This window comes from Enhydra lutris, unplaced genomic scaffold (assembly GCF_002288905.1).
Source record: "Enhydra lutris kenyoni isolate GAN:26980312 unplaced genomic scaffold, ASM228890v2 scaffoldscaffold93, whole genome shotgun sequence".
Lineage (NCBI taxonomy): Eukaryota > Metazoa > Chordata > Mammalia > Carnivora > Mustelidae > Enhydra > Enhydra lutris.
The window spans coordinates 4256894-4275285 of record NW_019154177.1 but is presented as its reverse complement, the minus strand read 5'-3'; the positions used below and the strand labels follow the sequence as shown (position 1 = coordinate 4275285).

Below are 18392 nucleotides of genomic sequence, written 5' to 3'. Positions count from 1 at the left end.
CCTCCCTGAGCAGGGAGCCCGACACAGGACTCGGTCCTGGGACTACAGGATCATGACCTGAGCTGAAGGCAGACGCTTAACTCAGCCACCCAGGTGCCCCTAAGTTTTATTTTAATCACCAATGCTCCTCATAACAAGTGTACTTCTTAATCTCCATGATCTTTTTCCCCCATCCCCCCACCTACCTCCCCTCTGGTAACTATTAGTTTGCTCTCTATAGTTAAGAGTCCGCTTCTTGGTTTGTCTCCTTTTTTCCCCCTTTGCTCCTTTGCTTTCTTTCCTAAATTCCATTTATGAGTGAAATCATCTGGTATTTGTCCTTCTGACTTCACGTAGCATTGTACTTCTAGCTCCATCCATATCTTTGCAAATGGCAAGATTTCATTCTTTTTCTTATGTCTGAATAATATTCCATGATACACATATACTACATCTTCTTTATCCATTCATCAACCAATGGATATTTGGGCCACTTCCATATCTTGGCTATGTAAATAATGCTGCTATAATTTATGGGAGTACATCTATCTCTTTGAATCTGTATTTTGTATTCTCTGGGTAAATACCCAACAGTGCAATTGCTGGATCATAGGGTAGCTCTATTTTTACCTTTTTTTTTTTTTTTAAGATTTTATTTATTCATTTGACAGAGATCACAAGTAGGCAGAGAAGCAGGCAGAGAGAGGGGGGGAAGCAGGCTCCCCACTGAGCAGAGAGCCCAATGTGGGGCTCGATCCCAGGACCCTGAGATCATGACCTGAGCCGAAGGCAGAGGCTTTAACCCACTGAGCCACCCAGGCGACCCTATTTTTACCTTTTTTGAGGGACCACCACACTGTTTTCCACAGTGGCTGCGCTAGTTTGCATTCCTACCAACAGTGCACGAGGGTTCCTTTTGCGCCATATCATTGGCAACACCTGTTGGGGTTTTTTTTGTTGATTTTAGCCATTCTGTGAGGTGTGAGGTGGTATCTCATCATAGTTTGGTTCGCATTTTCCTGATAATAAGTGATAATGAGCATCTTTCCATGTGTCTTTGTTGGCCATCTGGATATGTTCTTTGGAGAAATGTCTATTCATGTCTTCCACCCATTTTTAATTGGATTATTTGAGTTTGGGGTGTTATAGCAGTTCTTAATATGTTTGGATACTGTCTCTTCATCGGATATATCATTTGCAATATCTTCTTCCATTCTGTAGGTTACCTTTTAGTTTCGCTGAGTATTTCCTTTGCTGTGCAGAAGCTTTATTTTTATGTAGTCCCAGTAGTTTATTTTTGCTTTTGTTTCCTCACCTCGGGAGACATGTCTAGAAAGATGTTACTACAGCCAGTGTCAGAGAAATTACTGCCTGTGTTCTCTTCTAGGATTTTTGTGGTTTCAGGTCTCATATTTAGGTCTTTAATCTATTTTTAATTTATTTCTGCATATGGTGTAAGAAAGTGGTCCATTTCATTTTTTCAGATGAGGCTATCAGTTGTCCCAAACCATTTATTGAAGAGACGGTCTTTTTTCCATTGAATATTCTTTCCTGCTTTGTCGAAGATTAGTTGACCAGATACTTGTGGGTCCAGTTCTGGATTCTCTATTCCTTTCCATCGATCAGTGTGTCTGTTTTTTGTGCCAGTGCCATATTGTCTTGATGACTACAGCTTTGTAATAGAGCTTGAAGTCTGGAATTGTGATGCCCCCAGCTTTGTTTTTCTTTTTCCAGATTGTTTTGGCTATTCAGGGTCTTTGTGATTCCATACAAATTTTAAGATTGTTTGTTCCAGTCCTGGGAAAAATGCAGTTGGTATTTTGATAGGGATTGCATTAAATCTGAGATTGCTTTGGGTAATATAGAGATTTTAACAGTATTTGTTCTTCCCAACCCATGAGCGTGGAATGCCTTAACATTTCTTCGTGTCTTCTTCAGTTTCTTTCATAAAGGTTCTGTAGTTTTCAGAGTACAGGTATTTTACTTCTTTGGTTAGGTTTATTCCTAGGTATCTTAATGGTTTTTGGTGCAGTTGTGAATAGGATTTTCTTTTCTTTTCTTTTTTTAAGATTTTATTTATTTATTTGACAGAGATCACAAGTAGGCAGAGAGGCAGGCAGAGAGAGAGAGAAAGAAGGAAGCCAGCTCTCTGCTCCGCAGAGAGCCCAATGCAGGGCTCGATCCCAGGACCCTGAGATCATGACCTGAACTGAAGGCAGAGGTTTAACCCACTGAGCCACCCAGGTGCCCCAGGATTGTTTTTCTTAATTTCTCTTGCTGCTGCTTAATTAATGGTATATAGAAATACAAGAGATTTCTGTACACTGGTTTTGTATTCTGCAACTTTTGAATTCATGTATCAGCTCTAGCAGGTTTTGGTGGTTTTTAAGGTTTTTTTATATATAGTATCATGTCATCTCAAATAGTGAAAATTTTACTTCTTCCTTACCAATTTGGACGCTTATTTTCCTTTTTGTTGTCTGATTGCTGTGGCTAGCACTTTAGTACTGTGTTGAGTAAAGGTGGTGGGACTGGATCTTACCTTGTTCCTGATCTTAGGGAAAAAGCGTAGTTTTTTGAGTATGATGTTTGCTGTGGGCTTTTCATATTTGGCCTTTTATGTTGAGGTATGTTTCCTCCACAGAGGTGGAGGGTTTTTATCATGAGTGGATGTTGTACGCTGTCGGGTGCTTTTTCTGCATCTATTGAAAAGATCATAGGGTTTTTATCCTTTCTCTTGTGAACGTGATATATCACATTGAATGATTTGTGAATATTGAACCACCTTTACATCCCAGGAATAAATCCCACTTGATCGTGGCGAATGATTATTTTAATGTATTTTTAATGTATTATTGAATTTGATTTGCTAGTAGTTTGCTGAGAATTTTTGCATCTGTGTTCATAAGAGATACTGGCCTTTGGTTCTGTGTGTGTGTGTGTGTGTGTGTGTGTGTAGTAATTTTATCTGGTTTTGGTGTCAGGATGATAGTGGCCTCACAGAATGAATCTGGAAGTTTTCCTTTCTCTTTTTTTTTGAATACTTTGAGAGGAATGGATAATAATTTTTCTTCAGGTATTTGGTAGACTCTGCCTGTGAAGCCATCTGGTTCTGAACTTTGTTGGGAGTTTTTTTATTACTGATTCAGTTTCATTGCTGGTAATTAGTCTGTTCAAATTTTCTATATCTTATTGTTTCAGTTTGGGTATTAGTTTCTAGGAACTTACACATTTCTTCTAGGTTGTGCAGTTTGGCATAGTTTTTCCTGATATTCTCTTAAAATTGTATTTTGGGTGTTGTTATTTCTCCTCTCTCATTTGATACTACTTTTGGTTCTTTCCCTTTTTTTTCCTTGATGAGTCTGGCCAAGGGTTTATCTATTTTACTGATTCCACCCCCCAAGAAAACATTTAATTTCATTAATTAATTTGTTCTATTCATTAATTTGTTCTATTAATTTGTTTTCATTAATTTGTTCTATTGCGTTTTTAGTTTTTATATCATTTATTTCTGCTCTAATCTTTTTTATTTTCCTTTTTTGCTGGCTTTAGACTTTGCTTGTTATTCTTTTTCTAGTTTCCTTAGGTGTAAGATTAGGTTGAGATTTTTCTTGCTTCTTGAAGAAGACCTGTATTGCTATATACTTCCTTCTTAGGACCACTTTTGCTGTATCCCAAAAGTTTAGAGCCTCTATTTTCATTTTCCTTTGTTTCCATGTACCTTTTTATATTTATTTCCTGGTGGACCCATTCATTGTTTATGAGCATATATTAGTGTTCTTTCCAGATGTCTTCTTGTGGTTGATTTCTAGTTTCATAGCACTGTGGTCAGTAGAGATGTCAGCATGACTTCAGTCTTTTTTAATTTGTTGAGGCTTGTTTTGTAGTCTAATATATGATCTGTTCTGGAGAATGTTCCATACACACTCAAAAAGAACGTGTATTCTGCTTTTTTAGGATGTAATGTTCTGTATATATCTGTTAAATCCACCTGGCCCATCTGTTACTCGAAGGCATTGTTTCCTTGTTGATTTTCTGTTTCGATGATCTGTCCCTTGATGTGAGTAGAGTGTTAAAGTCCTCTACTATTATTGTATTAGTATCATTTACTTCCTTTATGTTTTTATTCACTGTTTTGTTATTTGGGTGCTCCCATGTCGGGTGCATAAATATTTAAATTGTTACATCTTCTTGTTGGATTGTCCCTTATCATATAGTGTTCTTCTTTGTCTCACATTATAGTCTTTTTTTTTTAATTAACATACAATGTATTATTAGCCCCAGGGGTACAGGTCTGTGAATCACCAGGTTTACACACTTCACAGCACTCACCATAGCACATACCTTCCCCAGTGTCCATAACCCAACCACCCTCTCTCTACCCTCCTCTCCCCAGCAACCCTCAGTTTGTTTTGTTAAGATTAAGAGTCTCTTGTGGTTTGTCTCCCTCCCAATCCCATCTTGTTTCATTTATTCTTTTCCTACCCCCCAACCCCCCATGTTGCCTCTCAACTTCCTCATACCAGGGAGGTCATACAATAATTGTCTTTCTCTGATTGACTTATTTTGCTAAGCACAATACCCTCTAGTTCCATCCACATCATCGCAAATGGCAAGATTTCATTTCTTTTGATGACTGAATAGTATTCCATTTGTGTGTGTGTGTGTGTGTGTGTGTGTGTGTGTGTGTATTTATACACCACATCTTCTTTATCCATTCATCTGTTGATGGACATCTAAGTTCTTTACAATTGAGGACATTGTTGCTATAAACATTCGGGTGCACGTGCCCCTTCAGATCACTACGTTTGTATCTTTAGGGTAAATACCCAGTAGTGCGATTGCTGGGTCATAGGGTAGCTCTATTTTCAACTTTTTGAGGAACCTCCATTCTGTTCTCCAGAGTGGTTGCACTAGCTTGCGTTCCCACCAACAGTGTAGGAGGGTTCCCCTTTCTCTGTATCCTTGCCAGCATCTGTTGTTTCCTGACCTGTTCATTTTAGCCATTCTGACTAGTGTGAGGTGGTATCTCACTGTGGTTTTGATTTGTATTTCCCTGATGCCGAGTGATGTGGAGCAATTTTTCCTGTGTCTGTTGGCCATCTGGATGTCTTCTTTGCAGAAATGTCTGTTCATGTTCTCTGCCCATTTCTTGATTGGATTATTTGTTCTTTGGGTGTTGAGTTTGATAAGATTCTTTATAGATTTTGGATACTAGCCCTTTATCTGATACGTCGTTTGCAAATATCTTCTCCCATTCTCTCAGTTGTCTTTTGGTTTTGATGATTGTTTCCTTTGCTGTGCAGAAGCTTTTGATCTTGGGGTGCCTGGGTGGCTCAGCCAGTTAAGTGTCTGCCTTCAGCTCAGGTCATGATCCCAGGGTCCTGGGATCGAGCCCCTCATCAGGCTCTCTGCTCAGCGGGAAACCTGTTTCTCCCTCTCCCTCTGCCTGCCTCTCTGCCTACTTGTGATCTCTCTCTCTGTCAAATAAATCTTTTTAAAAAAGGTTAAACTTTTTTTAAAATTCTAAAAAAGATGTTAAGTTGGTTAGGAAAAGAAAGAAAAAGAAAGTGGAGAGAATTTGCTCAGGCTGGAGACTAGAACAAAGCCCTGTGCTAGGTTTAGGGTATATTTTGATCTATTAGAAGTTGTATCCCAGGGGTGCCTGAGTGGCTCAGTGGGTTAATCCTCTGCATTCAGCTCAGGTCATGATGTCAGGGTCCTGGGATCGAGTCCTGCATTGGCCTCTCTGCTTAGCGGGGAGCCTGCTTACCCCTGTCTCTCTGCCTGCCTCTGCCTACTAGTGATCTCCCTTTCTCTGTCAAATAAATAAAAAGATCTTAAAAAAAAAAAGTATCCCAAATTTTTTTAGAAGAAAAAACTCTATGTGTCTACAAAAAATAAATTTAGATACAATGAAGGATAAATATTACTATAATAATGAAAGTTCAAAAATATTTTTTAATGACAGGTATTATTAAGATAAACTAGTTAAAAAACGTTAAAAGAGGAAAGAGTAAAAGTTAAAAAAATTAGAATTAAAAAATTTTAAAAAATTAATTAACGTTGCAAGACTAAAGAATCATGGGGAGAAAGCCATAAATTCCATGCTTTGCTTCCTCCTCCTCTGGAATTCCGCTGTTCTCCTTGATGAGTGAACTTGGTCTTGGCTGGATTTCTTGCTGATCTTCTGGGGGAGGGGCCTGTTGTAGTGATTCTCAAGTGTCTTTGTCCCAGGCAGAATTGCACCACCTTTGTCAGGGGCGGGACTAAGTAATCTGATCGGGTTCAATTTCGGGAGCTTTTGTTCCCTGAATGCTTTCCATAGAGTTCCCGAGTATAGGAATGAAAATGGTGGCCTCCCAGTCTCCGGCCCGGAGGAGCCGAGAGCTCGGGGCCCCACTCCTGAGTGCACCCTTAGAGCAAAGTGCTTAATCACTCCTGTCTCTCTGGCCTCCGGCCGCACCCCGAGCTCACCCAGCCTGTGACCAAGCATCTCTGTCTCTGGCACACAGCCCTGCCTGGAGTCTCCAAACCCAGCACTGCTCTTCCAGGGGGTGTCTCCAGATCTGCCACTTCTGGGGTCCCTGCTCAAAGCAGTAGTGTGACTGTGCCATGGATCACAGTTTAAGGTACCGAGTTGAGCGCTCACTCCTTGGCTCTGTCTCTGGAGCTGGCCTCCCTGCTCTAATACCTGTAAGCTCTGTGACACTCAGGCACCCCCGATCCTTCTGTGGCCCCGCAGGACCTGAGATCACACTGTTCCCACATGGGCTCCACCCTGGCTTAGCCCCTGGAGCATTGTACCTCAGTGGAGCAGACTTTTTTTTTTTAATTTCTTTATTTTTTTATAAACATGTAATGTATCAGCCCCAGGGGTACAGGTCTGTGAATCGCCAGGTTTACACACTTCACAGCACTCACCACAGCACACACCCCCACAACGTCCATAACCCCACCACCCCTCCCGACCCCCCTCCCCCCAGCAACCCTCAGTTTGTTCTGCGAGATTAAGAGTCTCTTATGGTTTGTCTCCCTCCCGATCCCATATTGTTTCATTTATTCTTTTCCTACCCGCCCCCCAAGCCCTCCACATTGCATTTCCACTTCCTCATATCAGGGAGATCATATGATAGTTGTCTTTCTAGTGGAGCAGACTTTTTAAAGTTCTGATTTTGTGCTCCGTTGCTTTGCCACTTGCTGGGAGCCGGCCCCTCCCCCTGCAGTCTATCTTCCCGTCGCTTTGGATTCACTTCTCTGCAGGTCCTGCCTTTCAGAAAGTGGTCAATTTTCTGTTTCTAGAATTGCTGCTTTTCTTTTCTTCCATCTCCTGTTGGATTTTTAGGTGTTCGGAATCTAGTCTTTGTTTTAAAGTCTGTTTTTTCCCATATAAGTTATTGCTACCCTGGCTTTCTTTTCCATTTGCGTAAAAGATGCTTCTCCATCCCCTCACTTTCAATCTGTGTCTAGGTCTAAAATGAGTCTCTTGTAAGCAGCCGATAGATCGATCTTTTTTTTTTTTAAACTCTTCTAATAACCTATGTCTTTTTATTAGAATGTTTAGTCCACTTACATTCAAAGTAATTTGGTAGAAATGTATTTATGCCACTTTATTCCTTGTTTTGAGGTTGTTTCTCAAGATTTTCTCTGATCCTTTCTTGTCTTTTTTCATAGTTTGCTGGGTGTCTTTAGTGATATACTTGGAGTCCTCTATTTTTTTTACATATCTATAATTGGTTTTGATTTGTGGTCATCATTATGTTTGTATAGAACATCTTATACCTATTGCAGTCTTTATGAAGTTGATAGTCATTTAAGTTTGGAACCACTCTCCCTGCCCCTCCCACCTTGTTCTAGGTATATGGGATCATATTTTTCATCCTTTCAATTTGTGAGTTCCTTGACTGATTTTTTTTTTTACAGATATATTCATTTTTACTGCTTTTGTGTTTCTAAACTTTATACTGTCATTTTTAGTCTTTCCTTTTGCACTCAGAGATTCCCCTTTAATATTTTTTACAGGGCTGGTTTAGTTGTCATGAACTCCTTTAATTTTTGTTTCTCTGGGAAACTCTTGCTCTCCTATTCTGAATGATAGCATTTCTGGATAAAGTATTTTTGACTTCAGGTTTTCCCATCTAGAACTTTGAATAATATATCATGCCACCCCTTTGTCTTGGAAAGTTTCTGCTGAAAAATCTGATAACTTTATGGGGTTTCCTTTGTATGTTACCATCATCTTTGTCTTGCTGCTTTTTATATTTTTTCTTTATCACTATATTTTGCCATTTTAATTACAATATGTCTTGGTGTGGTTGTGCCTTTGTTGATTTTGTTGGGAGTTCTCTGTATCCTGAATCTGGGTATCTGTTTCGTTCCCCGATTAGGAAAGTTTTCAGCTATTACTTCGGCAAGTAAATTCTCTACTCTCTTTTCTCTGCCTTCTGGGACTCCTACAAGGTGAATGTTATTACATTTGATAGTCACTGAGTTCCATAAGTGTTCTTCTGTTGCATAATTCTTTTTCCTCTTTTTTGTTCAGCTTGATTACATTAGTCTGTTTTTTAGGTCATTAACTCATTCCTCTGCTTCTTCCAGCCTTCTCTTCATTCCATCAAGTGAAATGTTTCTCATTTCATTTATTGGTCCCTTTATCTCTTTATTATTCTTCATCTCATTAAGGATCTCATTGATATTCTCTACTCTTTTCTCAAGTTCATTGAGTATCCTTATGATCATCATTTTAAATTTACATCAGGCATATTACTTCTATCTGTTTTGCTTAGATCTCTGGCTGTGGCATTGTCCTGTTCTTCCATTTGGGATAAATTCCTCTGACTTCTCATTTTGTCTAAGTCTCTGTGCCTATCTCTGCGTGTTAGCAAAGTCCTTTATGTCTCCTGCTCTTAAAGATAATGGCCTTATGAAAAAGAGGTCCTATAGTGCCCTGAAATATAGTGTCCCCTGTTTCCCAGAGCGAGGCACTTCTGCATGTATCTCCAGTGTGTGCTGGCAGAGCTCTGCTGTTGTGTCCTGGCCACTTTATCCTTCAGGCCAGTCATCTGGAGAGGCTTTCTTTGCCTGTTGTGGACAGTGTTTAGTCTCTGGCCTGAATGTGGCACATTTTAACTAGGTATGCTCTGGTCTGCTTGTGAAATGAGAGCTCTTGCCACTGCCATGGAAACCAGGGCCTTGTAAAACTCCTGGGTCGGGAAATGCGGGATGAGCAGGGGTTTGGGTTGGTCTTCTGAGGTAGGGAGCCTGCTGTGCTGGGAGTGAGAAAGGCAGGACTGAGATGACCGTTCCTCCAGCGTGTGGGGTGGTGAGACTTGGTGTAAACAGTTAGGTAATGAGGGTTGCTGCTAGGCTGGTTTCTGCAGGCAGCTCAGTGCTGATGCTGAGGGGCAGGGGAGAGAAATGGTGTCTGTCTGTTCCTTTGGCCCTTGAGTGGTCTCTCCATGAATGCTGCCTCTCTGCGGCACTTGCCAAGATGAACAGCTAACATTTCCCCACTGTGTGCCCCAGGTGCTCTTCAGATTGCTGTTTGCCCTGCCTCTTCTCCAGGAGCTGCCCTAGTGTCCTCTATGCTCCAAGCATGCTGACCTTTAAAAAGCCCCAGGCTTTAACTCACAAAATTCAGGCTTTCCTCCTTTTCAAACCAATCGCTGTGGGGATTTGTTTTCCCCATGCGCTCTCGTGCTAGTTTGCCTCTTGTCTTTCCCCGCAACCACGGCTCCCTCCCCACCACAGCGGGCACAAATTGCGTCTCCATACTTCCTGTCTTCTTTTTTGTGGTCTCGCTTCTACCTTTAGTTGTGGAGTTTGATCTGCCAGTCATCAGATTAATTTCTGGGGTATTTAGGATGGTCTCATAGTTACCTAAGTTGTATTGGTGGGAGGAGGCAAGCCTAGTGTCCTATTCCACCACCATCTTTTCCTCCCACCAACAGCATTTTTCACAAAACTAGAACAATATCCTAAAAGTTGTATGGAACCACAAAAGACCCCAAATAGCCAAAGCAGTCTTAGAAAAGAACAAAGCTGGTGGCATCACAATCCCAGATTTTAAGATCTATTGCAAAGCTGTAGTAGTCAAAACAGTCTGGTAATTGTACAAAAATAGACATATAGATCAGGAATAGACTAGAAAACCCAGAAACAAACCCATGTTTATATGGTCAGTTAATCTTTGACAACAGGCAAGAATATGCAATGGGAAAAAGGCAGTCTCTTCAATAAACGGTGCTGGGAAAACTGGACAGCCTCATCTCAAAGAATGAAACTGGGCCACTTTTTTACACCATACACAAAAATAAACTTAAAATGGATTAAGACCTAAATGTGAGACCTGAAACCATAAAAATCCTAGACGAGAGCACAGGGAGAAACAAACTCTTCATTCTAGAGAACAGACAGATGATTACCAGAGAAGAGGTGGGTGCAGGACAAGGGAAACAGGCGATGGGGATGAAGGGGGGCACTTGTGATGAGCACCGAGTGATGTATGAAGTGTTGAATCACTGTATTGTACCCCTGAAACTAACACAACACTCTGTTAAGTATATTGGAATTAAATTTTTTTTTTATTTCCCCTCATCATTTTTTTAAAAATTATCTCTTTGATGAAGGGAGAAGTGTGTGATAAAGCAAATTTAGAGGAATGTTATTTGTACAGTCTTAATGATATGTTTATAGGTGTTCACTGGGTAATTTTTCAACTTTTATGTTTAAAAATTTTCATAATATGTTGTGGAAAAATGTGAAAAATCTCTAATTTTATATTACTAATACAGTGGCCACAGGCTACTCTTCTAACTTAAATGATGCCACTCTTTAGTATAAATTTCTAATTTCTTGCTCCCTAAATTAGAGTACTAAGGCTATGTTTTGTCTTTATAATTTCAGATTAGCTTAATATGTTTTGGTGACAGTTTAAAAAGGCAACTTTTACATTTCAGCCAAAGTAGTCATGATTAAACTAAATCTTTTCTAAAAGTCTACCAAATATAGGGCTTAAGAATACCTTATCTTGGGGCGCCTGGGTGGCTCAGTCAGTTAAGCAGCTGCCTTCAGCTCAGATCATGATCCCAGGGTCCTGGGATTGAGCCCCGCATTGGGCTGCCCAATCAGCGAAGAGCCTGCTTCTCCTTCTCCCTCTGCCTGCTGCTCTGCCTACTTGTGCTTTCTAATAAATAAATAAATAAAATATTTTAAAAAAAGGAATACTTTGTCTAATTTTCTTTGTTCCCTGTTATTCTCCTGATTATCCTGGATATCTCTTGATATCCTGGAAGTCTTGATATGTAGCTTAATTCCAGTTGTGTTGAGAGTGAGGTAGACGTACATATATTTTAGGCTTCCTTTCTTTAAAGAATATCTTTTTTTCTTTTTCTTTCTTTTTTTTTAAAGATTTTATTTATTTGACAGACAGAGATCACAAGTAGGCAGAGAGAGAGAGAGAGGAGGAAGCAGGCTCCCCACTGAGCAGAGAGCCCGATGCGGGGCTTGATCCCAGGACCCTGGGATATGACCTGAGCGGAAGACAGAGGCTTTAAGCTACTGAGCCACCCAGGTGCCCCTCTTTTTTCTTTTAATAGTGATTTGGTTTAGGGTTAATCCAGAATTAAAGCAGTATTCAACCCTATTTTATGAATGTTATTCTTTTCCCATAGCTATACAGCTTGCTTATATGCATGTATGTGTGCATGTATATACCTATGTATAATTTTTTTTTTTTTACAGTACTTGAAAGCTGTGATAACTCCAGAGTGTCTTCTGATACTAGATTATCGTAATTTAAATTTGGAGCAATGGCTTTTCCGGGAACTCCCTTCTCAGTTGGCTGGAGAAGGACAACTTGTCACATACCCTTTACCTTTTGAGTTTAGGGCTATAGAAGCACTCCTACAATATTGGGTAAGCCTATTTTTATTTTGCTTCTTGAATGTTTTCTTGTTTTAAAATGCTGTTGAGTAGGAAGACAAGTTGGCATTGTTTCAATGACACCATCCCTAACCGTACCCTACCTCCCAACAAAAGTGTCTCTGAGGGTCCTGTGTGAAGAACGTACTTAATTCTTAAGCTATACGATCCAATCAAATAGATCTGAGGTCTCTAGGGACAGTTTATAGAGTCTCTTTGAGAGTCTTATTATGACATTCAGTTAAGCACATTTTAAGTTGGCTGTCCTTTGTATAGTTTTGATAATTGTATTTGAGGGGTGATAATTCAAAATACTTAACATCATATCAAAAAAGTTTTAAATATTCTCTATTATTCTGTAACAAAAGTGAATATTGTAAAACTGCATACATACGGTGAACATAGCTCAGATCATTCTCATACTTTCCCCGTCACTCTGATTTGTGGGTACAGTCCTTGGAGGCAGCTACATGATGCCACTGTTGGAGACCTACTTTGACATAGGAACCAGGGATAATTCTTCCAATGATTCCCCTATTATGTAGATCATTCCTGGGTGTCTAGGGACCCTATCAGGTCCTGAACAACAATGGTCACTGCCCTCCTGGCCCCACAAAATGGTTCATTATCTTTTCTTACCCCCCAGTGGTCAGTGCAGTGCTGTTCAGGAGCCGGCTGAGCGCACCAAGTGGAGGGAGGGAGGGAAGCAGGTGAAGAGGACCTGCAGTGGGTGAGGACTGGATGGACCCGGACCCTTCTCTTCTGTCTCCCCTGCTGTACCGAGGGAGTAGGAAATGGCTACATCCCCCACTCACTCGGGTTCGTGAGGCAGAAGCACTGGCTAGTACCAGCCCAGGAGATGGTGACCAGTCGGAGCCCAGTTACTAAACAGGGGAAATGCAGGGGAGGGAAAGGAGGGAAGGTGCAGCCAGTGGTGAGTGGCAGGCTGCGTGGGCTAAGCGCTCAGGAGCTCAGGCTGAGATGAATAGTGCGTGCTGGCTTCTGTGCCGTTCGTTGTTTTACTAATTAACTGCTTAATTCTGTTAATGCTGTTTGCCAGCTGGTACGGGAATATTTCAATATTTTAACAACGGGTATAGCCTGTATCAGTGCTGTCCTGCTGAATGCCTGAACAATAAGTAGTATAGTTTTGACTTGACACTGGTTTATTTTTCAAGTCCCAAGTTATGTTTTGGGTTTTGGAAGAATCTTTTTCATAGGAATTTTGAACTGTGTTCTGTTTACGAAGAATGTGGGTATTGTTTACCAAATGTAAAGTATGTGTTTTAACCATGAAATGGCAGGTTTTAATCAGCCTTGCATTCCTTTCATAATAAATGTTTGTGGGGAAGACTCTTAGGAGAGTTAATTCCCTGTCAACCAAATGGAAGCCTGGTAACGTGCATGGTTATCTTTTAACCTGGTGGATCTAGTTTATGAATCATCTGAAATAGGCATTCCAGCAGTGACCATGTTCTGAAGCATTACCAGCCTGCCTAGCTATTACAGATTTCTGTGTCTAATCAGAGGATTCACTGATCCTGAGTATTCTAAAAAGATTGTTTTGATTCTTATGAAAGGTCATGTTGTTATCTAGATCAGCACTCTTCAGGGGAAACTTAGCATTTTGCAGCCACTGATCCTTGAGACATTGGAAGCTTTAGTGGATCCCAAACATTCTTCTGTAGACAGAAGCAAATTGCACATCTTACTACAAAATGGCAAAAGGTAAATATGGGAGATCTACCAATTTGGGAGATAGACAAAAATATCTTAAGCTTTTCTTTTAGTAGTCCTAATAGAAAATGTATAGCATTAATTCAGATACAAAATCAGTGTGATTATTCCCTGTTTTAAAAATACCAACTAGTTTTGCTAATGGTAATGGTTTTCTCTCTGTGCCTTGAAGTCGGAAGGTAGCCTAGGTGAGAAGTTGAGCTAACAAGGGCACATAGACTAATGATTATGGAAAAGCTGTTTTTGCATGAAATGTTGTATCAGGGTCTTTAATTTATTTCTGGATGGAAATTGATTCTTGAAGTGCATGGTGAATATCAAAAATTTCTTTTACAAGTCAGTGTTTACCATTAATGTATAAGTGGGTCTACTTGATAAGATACTTTAAAAAGTTACGTTTTTTAATAGGAAAAGTGTTTATAAGTTAATGTTATTGATCATTTCTATACAACTACGCTTATAGTTTGTCGGAGTTAGAAACAGATATTAAAATTTTCAAAGAATCCATGTTGGAGATCTTGGATGAAGAGGAGTTGTTGGAGGAGCTCTGTCTCACGAAGTGGAGTGACCCACAAGTCTTGTAAGTCTGGAGTCCTGCTTTGTCACTGGTCTTGTTAGGATCAGTCTTCTGTCTTCTTCAGGATGGTTCTTCTTAGAGAACGTAACGTTTTCTCCAGAGTAGAGAATACAGGCACTTTTTATCCTCAGTTGTTTCACTATTTGCCCATATGCATGTTTAGTGTAATGAGGATATACTGAATGTCTGCTGTGTACATAGCACTGCGCTGGGCTGTGATGAATACAAACAACACCATTACCTTTATCTTCAAGGGCCTGACCCCCAAAGTGGCTGACACATCTACCCGAATAACTTAGCCTGGGGAGTGCGGTGGGAGAGCGGGAAAGAGACTCACATGGGGGCAGGGAAAGAGGGGTGGAGGAAGATAGGACACTGGCATATATTCTGTAACTTTGATCTGATATAGAAAAGGCTTATCTTAGGGGCGCCTGGGTGGCTCAGTGGGTTAAAGCCTCTGCCTTCGGCTCAGGTCATGATCTCAGGGTCCTGGGATCGAACCCCCCCATCGGGCTCTCTGCTCAGCAGGGAGCCTGCTTCCCCGCCCCCCACCCCGCTCTGCCTGCCTCTCTGCCTACTTGTGATCTCTCTCTCTCTCTCCCTCTCTCTCTCTCTCTCTCTCTGTCAAATAAATAAATAAATAATCTTTTTTTAAAAAAGGCCTATCTTGAGACGCCTGGGTGGCTCAGTGGGTTAAAGCCTTTGCCTTCAGCTCAGGTCATGATCCCAGGGCCCTGGGATCGAGCCTTGCATTGGGCTCTCTGCTCAGCAGGGAGCCTGCTTCCTCCTCTCTCTGCCTGCCTCTCTGCCTACTTGTAATCTCTGTCTGTCAAATAAATAAATAAAATCTTAAAAAAAAAAAAAAAAAAGCCTATCTTAGAAAACTTTTATCTCTTACAGAATTAGAAATTATTTGTTCTTCTTATGCACATCAAGTTAAATGTTTATTTTTTAAGTACTCAGAATATTTCATTTTTGTTCTTTGTAGACAAATATTAGAAATTAATGGAGACACCTCTGTAATGTATACAGTTTCCACAACCTGTACAGATTTTTTAAGCATTTTGGGAAAATAGTTATCTGTATTCTAATAAGGAAAAATTAAGACTATAAGGGCTATTATATAGCAGATATAGTAGCAGAAACTTGAACACATTTGTAACTCTTGTTTGCTTTATTAGGCCAATCTGTGTCTAATGTACTCTATGATCTAACTCTTTCACAGAGCACTTCAGTCCCACTAACTCTCCTTGGTAGGGGGTGGGGGGATGAGTAAAGGGGTACAAAGTGACTATTAACATCACTCAAGGACATATTTCTTCATATATGAAAATAACATTATGTATCTGCCTTGGAAAGGAAAAGCTTTTTGTTTTGTTTTTAGTTTGTTTTGCCTTATTTTCACTAATTTGCACTCATTCATCAGCATTTACACATTCAGAATTTTCCTTTGTCTGGTAGTGCATATGTGCATGAGAATCCCTTGACCTGGGATCGAGTGCAGTGAGCCCAGGCCTGCGGGCTGGAACCCGCACCCCCGCTTACTCTTCATAGTGTTCAGGATCACTTGGTTAAGCTACTCACTGATTGAGCTCAGTCACAGTAAGAAAAAACCGAGGCCACTTTTTTGTTCATAGTTGAGTATTCTGTACGGATTTAGACAGTGTTTGGTACCAAATGGGTGATGCCTGTGTTGGGGTGTGCTAATTATGTTAACTCTTAACTGAAGTGAAAAGAGCAGTGCTGGAATCGACCATGCAGAAGAGATGGAGTTGCTTTTGGAAAACTACTACCGGTTAGCCGAGGATCTCTCCAATGCAACACGGGAACTCAGGGTATTGATCGATGATTCTCAAAGTATCATATTCATCAATCTGGACAGGTGAGAAAGCATCCTGTAGAACAACCAAAGGAATTCTAAAGTGATGAATGTTTTAAGAAAACTGTCATTTTGGGAGGAGTTATACCATCATTATCATGTATAAATACTACATAGAAAGATGTCCTTTTCTAAAGGTGTAGATTTAATTTATGTGGTTTTAATAAATGATTTCATGAATTTACTATGTGTAGTTAGTGGGCCCTTCTGATGTAAGCTGTTCTCCTCTCCAGCCACCGTAATGTGATGATGAGGTTGAACCTACAGTTGACCATGGGAACCTTCTCTCTTTCTCTCTTTGGACTAATGGGAGTTGCTTTTGGAATGAATTTGGAATCTTCCCTTGAAGAGGTGAGACTATTATTTCAGCGATCTAGGGATTATTTTTTGTTTTGAGGATCATTTTTTAAAATGGTTTTTAAGGGGCACCTGGCTAGCTCAGTCAGCTCTCGATCTTGGGGCTGTGGGTTCGAGCCTCACATTGGGAGTAGAGTTGCTTCAAAATAAAATCTTAAAAAAAAAAAAAAGGATTTTAAAAAAGAGTCTTAACATATATACATCCCTAGTGAATTAAAATGTTTACTCTAATTCATTCAAAATTCAGGCAGTATTTTTAGACCCTGTTGTAACACAAATATAATGATAGCCATGGTTACCTCATGTTTCTCAAAAAATGGAACCACACATAGAAAAAGTTTGACAAAACAGCATTACACTGTGAAGGAATGCTCTTTGGAGGATCACACCATCAAAGAGACTGCTCTTCCAGGACCGCGCCGTGAGGCTCTGGTGATGTGGGATCACAGGATGAGGTGGTGCTCCCGCTGGATCGTGCCGTGAGGCTCTGGTGACGCGGGATCATAGGATGAAGTGATGCTTCTGCAAGATTGCGCCATGAGGCTCTGGTGATGTGGGATCACAGTTAGAGGTTGTGCTCCCCCAGGATCGTGCTGTGAGGCTGTGGTGATGTGGGATCACAGGATGAGGTGGTGCTCCCGCAGGATTGTGCTGTGAGGCTCTGGTGATGCAGGATCACAGGACGAGGTGGTGCTCCCGCAGGATCACACCATGAGGCTGTGATGATGCAGGATCACAGGGTGAGGCGGTGCCTCCTCAGGATCGTGCCATGCTGTGGCGGTAAGCAGGATCACAGTGAGGCCATGCTAACAGAAGACTACCTTTCTAGTTTTCATGTTCCCAGCATTGGTAGTTCACTTGCTTTATTTGGTGAGGTCACAACTATGAAGATGGACGTGTTATCCCTACTTTATAGATGAGAAGACAGACTCAGGAAATTGAAGTGATTTGCCCAGGGGCACAGTGCTAGAAAATCACGGTTGTGATCTGAGCCCAAGACTTGCACTCTCCACTCTGCTGCCTTTTCATATTAATAGAACACTAAGGTGCCAGAGCTCTTCCTATCATTGCAGTGTGGTCTTTCAGAAAGTATCTTGCTGTAGGATTTCTAGAAAATAATCTGCACACTACACTGCATTCAGCACACTTGGACTCTATGTCCTCATTAATCTTTTTTTTTTTTAATTTTATTTTACTTAAATTCAATTAATTAATATATAGCATATTAGTTTGAGGTAGAGGTCAGTGATTCCTCAGTCTTATATAACACCCAGTGCTCATTACCTCAGGTGCCCTCCCCTCACCTCCCCTCCAGCAGCCCTCAGTTTGTTTCCTATGATTAAGAATCTCTTATGGTTTGCCTCCCTCTCTGATTCTTATTTTGTCTTTCCTTCCCCTCCCCTTGATCCTCTGTTTGGTTTGTTAAATCCCACATATGAGTGAAATCATAGGTTATTTGTCTTTCTCTGACTGACTTATTTCTCTTAGCATAATGCCCTTTAGCTCCATCCATGGCATTGAATGTGGCAAGATTTCATTTTTGATGACCGAATAGTATTCCATTGTGTCCTCATTCATTTAAAAGATCTGTTCTCTGTCTCTTTGGCTGCCATCCTGGTTGAACCCATGTCATCTCTGATCAGGACCACTCTTTGCTTCTGGAAAATGGTCTGTAAAAGCAGCAAACCTTGTGGTCACTTTTCTGTGAAATGATTCACTGGTGTTTGCCCTTAAAATAAAGACCCAGACTCCTTGGCCCGCAGGGCTCTCCACGCTGAAGCCAGCCACCTCGCCCTCGCCACGGGTGTCGCATCAGTATTTCCTCCCCCTCGAGCTTCCTCCAGGCCACAGCTGTCCTTGGCTCCCAGCTCTCCTGCCCAGCCGACTTCTGCTTACCTCTACATCTCGGCTTATGCACCGCTTCCAAGGACGATCTCCAAG

General features: G+C 40.9%; 1 protein-coding gene across 5 annotated transcripts in view; it reads left to right on the top strand.

The window, feature by feature from the left end:
• LOC111138613 (MRS2, magnesium transporter) overlaps window positions 1-18392 on the top strand; it is a 37096-nt gene that overhangs the window by 7444 nt on the left and 11260 nt on the right. For 4 of the 5 annotated variants that reach the window (XR_002640048.1, XR_002640047.1, XM_022490628.1 and 1 more), the window contains 5 exons: window positions 11722-11895; window positions 13499-13629; window positions 14102-14218; window positions 15945-16097; window positions 16328-16445. Coding sequence is in view for 3 of the 5 variants with exons in the window: in XM_022490628.1 (XP_022346336.1) it covers window positions 11722-11895; window positions 13499-13629; window positions 14102-14218; window positions 15945-16097; window positions 16328-16445 (693 nt within the window). In the remaining 2 variants the exon portion in view is untranslated. Of the gene's footprint in view, window positions 1-5197; window positions 5245-11721; window positions 11896-13498; window positions 13630-14101; window positions 14219-15944; window positions 16098-16327; window positions 16446-18392 lie in introns of all 5 variants that reach the window. The other variant, XM_022490627.1, reaches the window with a different exon arrangement.